Source organism: Tupaia chinensis, unplaced genomic scaffold (genome assembly GCF_000334495.1).
Source record: "Tupaia chinensis unplaced genomic scaffold, TupChi_1.0 Scaffold000119_2, whole genome shotgun sequence".
Classification (NCBI taxonomy): Eukaryota; Metazoa; Chordata; class Mammalia; order Scandentia; family Tupaiidae; genus Tupaia; species Tupaia belangeri.
Genome location: NW_006159586.1, coordinates 3,544,497 through 3,550,851, shown reverse-complemented (window position 1 = coordinate 3,550,851; position 6,355 = coordinate 3,544,497). Strand labels below are relative to the sequence as shown.

Below are 6,355 nucleotides of genomic sequence, written 5' to 3'. Positions count from 1 at the left end.
TCCAAATTTGAACCCAGAATGCATTTTCCCACAGAAACTTCTAAATGGTGACTAGGTCCAGTTGTAAACCTATCCACAAGAACATTATCAAATAAATAGATTTTCTGTGCTTAGCCTGGGAACCCAAACACCATTTACAATCTTGCTTCTATGGGAAACTGCTGTTCCAAGTTTCAAATAGATTACAAAAGAACTTTCTGGAATGCAACCCATTTGTAAATAGCAGGCAGTTTGTATTTGCATTTTGACAGGGGGGCTTTAAAAGGTCTAAATGCACAATTCTGACTGCAGGCTGTAGGATAAGGATGGATGACTAGGCCCTTAATCATCACTCCATTCACTTGCAGCAGATAAGCACCTACCCTCCCCTTATCCTGAACTGAATTGCAGTGATACACCTAAAGACTCAGAAAGCATGTAACAGATATGAATTTCTCATCATTAAAAGGAGGATATCCCCTCCCAATTAGCCCAGGCAGAAACTTGTCCACTTAATAGTGCCATTTTTTCTACAGACTGTCATTATATGAATGAATAAGTCCCTTGCTGGTCAAAGACTTCTGAAGCTGAGCATTAAAGCCCTTTTTTGTTGAAGTTTGTCATGGGTCTTTCAATGTGATTTGCTCAGTTAGGGCACATAAAGAACCGAATGCCTTTAAACAGGGCCATCTCTATACAAACAGGAGGGCACCATGCCAACAGCGGCCAGCAACCCCAGCCAGCTGGCTCCTCAAGATTCTCTGAGCCAGTCAAGTTGCTTCAGCTCAGCTCAGCTCAGCTCAGCGCCGATGCAGGAAGGCCCCCTCAAGGCAGTGGTTGACCAACGTAATTAAGTGTAATTAGAGGGGTCCTCAAGAGCCAATGGAGCGGGGCTGCTGCCCTCAGGAGAGCCACTTTCTGAAAGCCTGTTGTGTGCCAGCATTAAATACCACCCTGCTGGAGTCCAGATTGCCCCCTCAGAGAAGTGCCCATTACATTCTTCACAGCTGTCTAAAATACAAGCAAACCACAAGGAAGCAGAGAGAGAGGGTTTGGAATCTGGAAGCACCAGTATTCTTTTTAATTGACCAAAACAAAGGGAACCAAATCATGTGTAAATCTGCAGAGATCCCTCCCTGGGCTCACCGTCCATCCATGGATGATGAAAAAGGTTTTGGCTGTCAAGTTGAAGCCACAGTCTTCTAAGGACTGGCTATGGTCAAGGGAGAGGTAGCATCCTTCATGCTCCTGGTCCTTAGATGTGCGGAGATTAAAGTTCACAGAGGGTTTGGCCACAGCCTGGAGATCCCTGGATTTGTGGAATTTATCTGGGGAGAAAGAGCAAAGTGAGGGTTTGGGTTGTGAAAGACCTGGGGTCTAGTCCAGTCTGATCGTGAGCAAATTACTTAGGCCATCCGGGTTTTAGTTTTCACAACTACGGAATGTCCCTTCTGGAAGAACTGTGAAGATATTATAAAAGAGACATCTTGTGTATACTTAACAAGTACTTTCTCCTTTATTTTTAGTTTTTTATTTGTTTTTGCTATAGGGCAAATGGTGAAGAGAGATAGAGAAAGACAGTAAGAGGGAAAGTGAGAAATCACCCCCCAGGCAGGATGGCCACACTACAATCCCTTCTCCATACTCCTCCTGGAATTTTGGGCATACACACATTTGCACCACTGTGATTTTCAAGCCAGTAGATGTAGGACTTGAACCATGTTCGAACATGCGGGAGTCCAGCACCTTAACCACACCACCTGCTGGTCCTTTAACAAGTTTTTTTTTTTTAAGTTTTATTTTATTTTTATTTTTAATCTATTTATTTATTTTTAGAGAGATTTTTGCTTTAGGGCATGTGCACTTGCTAGAGACTGAGAGAGACAGAAAGTGAGAAATCATCCCTAGGGGGATGACTATGCTGCAATCCCTTCTTCTCCATTCTTTATTTGGGATTTGGGGCATGCATGCACACATGCCCAGCATGAGTTTCAAGCTGCTGGGTCTGGGACTCGAGCCATGGTCAACTACGTGAGAGTCCAACAATATAACCATTATGCCATCTGCTGGTGTCCTTATTTATTTATATATTTAGTCCATGAATGAGGGAGACAGAGAGACAGTATCCCTGATAGGCTCTCGATGTTGTTATCTATCCCTAGCCTCAGCCAGTTCCGGATCTGGGACATGTACACTTCTCCAGGTGTTTCAAGAAGGCCTCCAGACCCAAACTCGGAACTTTCCCATATGGATCAGCCTCAGAGTGTTGCTTTACTGTTGCACCATCATCGGGCCCTTATATCTTATGAGGATTAATTAGTCACTCATATTAATTACTGTGACTCTGAAATAAATAGGTCTTTCCCTTGCTTTTCTCTCTTCTTCCCTATCAAGGTGAGTTCTTCCTTTTCTCAAGATTCTGTTTTTAGAGTATGGGTCTTTAATTCTTTTCCTGAAATATTTGGAACCAGGTGAGTTTCAGAATTCTTAAATTTTAAGATTTTAGAGAAGCATTATAGGGGCCAGCAGGTAGTATAGTGGTTTAGGCACTAGACACTCATGTGGTCGACTGCAGTTCGAGTCCTGGAACCAGCAGCTTGAAACTCATGCTGGGCACACATGTGTGTGCTCAAAATCCCAAGAGGAGACTGGAGGAGAAGGGATTGTGGCATGGTCATCCCCCTGGAAGGTGATTTCTTTCTGTCTCTATGTCTCTCTGGCAAGCACATATACCCTATAGCAAAAATCTATGTTAAAAAAAAAAAAAAACTCTATAGAATACAAACCATATAGGGACCAGTAGCGTAATGGCTATGTCACTGGACTCCCACGTAGTCGACCACAGTTCGCGTCCCGGACCCAGTGGCTTAAAACTCACACCGGGCGCATGTGCGTGCGTGCCCAAGATCCCGAGAGGAGAATGGAGGAGAAGGGATTGTGGCATGACCATCCCCCCTGAGGGGTGATTTCTTGCTTTCTGTCTCTCTCTGTCTGTCTGGTGAGTGCACGCGCCCTATAGCAAAAACCTCTCCAAAAAAAAAAAGAATATAAACCATATATTACACAGCACTCCCAGTGAGGTCTGGGGTATCCGCCATGAATAAAACACAGGAAAATATATGACTACTCACACTTAAGGGCAAAAGTAAAGATTATAAATAACCTCCTGTTGGCTCAGGTCAGGTTTTGCTGCCAAATGAGTTCACATCAGGTAAGGCTGGGTCTTGCTACCAAACAAATTACCAAACACATTTTCCAACTTTGAAATTCTGGATTTTGGAACTGGAGGTAAAAGGCTATTGACCAGTGGTACAGTGGGTTTCTCTGTTGTTCCCATTCCATCTAGCACTGGTTCCAAAGACCTTGTACCTCCTCCATGCCCCTTGCTGTGCCCTCATGGGCCAAGCATTCGACCAGTTTGCTAAATGAATGACTGAAGCCACGGAGGAACTCCTAAGAGCAGCAAAACTACCCCTTTCAGCTCCACTGCCCACACTCAGGGCTGCCTCCTGCCCAAGCACGGCCCATGTCACTGATGGTCCCTTCAGCCTCACGCTGTCTGTAATCACTGCACTATTTCAGACAGTCATAAATGGACCCCACCCAGCACTCTTCTGACTGTCCTCATAATCATCACTTGGTAACAGGCTAGGAAGTGAGAGTGTGAAATTCTCAAGTCACCAAACAGCCAGGGTGGGGGAAAATCCCAAATGACCATCGCAGGAGAAATCATGGGGGACCAGACACTGATGTGGCAATAACCAAGATACTGTGTGAGGCTGACCCACATGGGAAGGTTCTGGGTTCACATCCAGAGACCTCTTTGAGTATGTCGGGTATATACATATCTATGATTAAGGGGTGGCTGGAGCTAGGAGTGGATCCCAGCGTTGGGACTCTGTGAGAATGCTCTCTCTCTCTCTTTCACTCATAGAATAAATAAGCTTAAAAAAAGAAAAGCGAGGGACCAGCAGTTAGCGTAATGGCTATGTTGCTGGACTCCCATGTAGTCGACTGCGGTTCGCATCCAGGACCCGGTGACTTAAAACTCACACCAGGCGCATGTGCATGCGTGCCCAAGATCCCAAGAGGAGAATGGAGGAAAAGGGATTGCGGTGTGGCCATCCCCCCTGGGGGGTGATTTCTCATTTGCTATATCTATGTCTGGTGATCGCACGCGCTCTATAGCAAAAACCTCTCAAAAAAAGAAAAAAGAAAGAAAGAAAAGCGAGAAAAAGAAAGAAGAAAGAAAGAAAGAGAAGAAAAAAATACTGCAAATGGGACCAGCAAATAGCGAATTGTTACTCAACTCCCATATAGTCCACCACAGTTCGAGTCCCGGACCTGGTGGCTTAAACTCATGCCGGCACATGTGTGTGCATGCCTAAGGTTCCAAGAGGAGAATGGAGAAAAAGGGATTGCGACGTGGCCATCCCCTCCTGGGGGGTGATTTCTTGCTTTCTGTCTTTCTGGCGAGCGCACACTCCCTATAGCAAAGAAGATGCTGCGAAGACCTAAGCTGCTCCCTGTTCAAAAAAGAAAAAAAAAAGACCCAGTTGGAGATTCTCTCTCTCATAGAAGAAATAAATTAACTTAAAGGGAAAAAAAATCATGATGGGCCAGGAGGTGGCAGAGTAATTGAGGTGCTGGACTCTCACATGGCTAACTGCGGTTCAAGTACCAAATCCAGTGGTTTGAAAATCACACCAGGGACATGTATGTGCATGCCCAAAACCCAAAGAGGAGAATGGAGTAGAAAGGATTGTGGCATGGCCATCCTCCCGGGGGGTGATTTTGTCTCTTTGTCTCTCTATCTCTCTTCAGTGAGTACACACATCCTATGGGGAAAAAGATATTATGGAAACAGAGACAAAAGTGGTGAAGGGTCATGGTGAAGGAAGTGTGGAGAGAGAAACAGAGGTGAGGGGAGGGAAGATGTAGAGGGTTGATAACATTCCAGAAAATGCAGCTAAACTTGCACATGAGCGGAACTCAGGTGAGCCATCATAGAGGTAATGAACAAAAGCCCCAGCCAGCAGAAATTTGAGCCATGGGCATACCTAGTTCTGCAGCTCCCTGGTTCCCACCCAGATAGCCTATCACAGAGACCAGATGGCAGAGTCTAGAAGGAAAGGCATCCGCTGACTTCCTGAGACAGACCAGTAGATAAACCCCTATCTTGACAAAGAAGGCCCACCTTGGCAACTGGCTTGCTCTGACCCCACTGTTCTCTGCCTTCATTCCTACTACTTTGGCCCGGGTCACTGTGGCCTCTGGGGCTTTATGATTGTTCTTCACCCAAATGTCCCTATAGTTCATTCTCTCATCTTCTCCTTGCTCAGAGATCAATTTTCCAGTAAGGCCTTCCCTGATCATACATGAAAACTGCATCACCTTCCCACTGGCACCCCGTACCTCCCCCTCTGCCTTATTTCTCTCCGTAACACTGAGTACCATTTATATTATTTAATATAAATTAAATATATGACCACTGCCTTCCCACCACTGCAATGGAAACTCCGTAATCACAGGACTATCATCTATCTAGTTTGTGTCACTGCTGTGTCCCCCACTCCTAATAGGGTGCCAGGCACTAAGCGGGCAATAAGTATTTTTTCCAATGAATGAAATCGCTCGCAAATACTCAGAGCACAGAAGTTGGAAAGAACTTTAGCATCAAACAGGAGCAGAACTAGAGGGGCGACCTACTCAGGCCGCGCTTCTAGTTAGCACTAGCTCAGAAATACACTAAAGCGACGTTTGCCCACTCATCAAATTAACCCTCTCATATGTACAAAAGCTGACATGGATTGGCATCGTTTGGTCCTACCTCAGCAACTAGCAGGAAGATGAAATATGGGGTGCTTAAGGGGCACCCCAGCCCTCTGTTTAACCGGCTGACTTAATACTCACTGTGGGTGTTCCTACATGTCCACCAGAACATGCCACCTCCTAGAGGAGAGACTGTCATACAGAGCCCAGAGCTAGTAGGAGGACAGAAGGCAAAGAGTGTGGAGGATGGAGTGTTTGGGAGGAAGACCTGGTAGGCCCAAGTAAGCCCCTCCGGGCACAGGCAGCCCACCAGATGTGCCCTGCCGGCACTCATCAGATCAACACTAGCTATCATGCCACCTTAACTTTCAGATCACCTGCACCAAGATTAAAAGGAGGGGGGACGCCAGGAGACAAAGCTCTTTCTGGCAACCTTCTTGCCTCTCAAATTTCTGGGTTCAGAGGCAAGGACAAGGTGGAAGCCCAGCTGGCAGGCTGGACTCAGCCATGTGCTCCTGAACTCCCAGACACTAGGGAGGCTGAGGCAGGAGGTTCAAGAGTTTGAAATGGACCTGGGCTGCAATAGCTAGACTTGGGGGGGGGG

The 6,355-nt window shown here is 46.1% G+C and overlaps 1 protein-coding gene across 1 annotated transcript in view; it reads right to left on the bottom strand.

Annotated features, from left to right (window-relative positions):
• The window catches only part of LIPG (lipase G, endothelial type), a 34,875-nt gene that overhangs the window by 27,426 nt on the left and 1,094 nt on the right, over nt 1-6,355 (bottom strand). Inside the window, exon 2 of the mRNA XM_006144446.3 lies at nt 1,126-1,307. Coding sequence (XP_006144508.1) covers nt 1,126-1,307 — 182 coding nt within the window. The remainder of the gene's footprint in view (nt 1-1,125; nt 1,308-6,355) is intronic.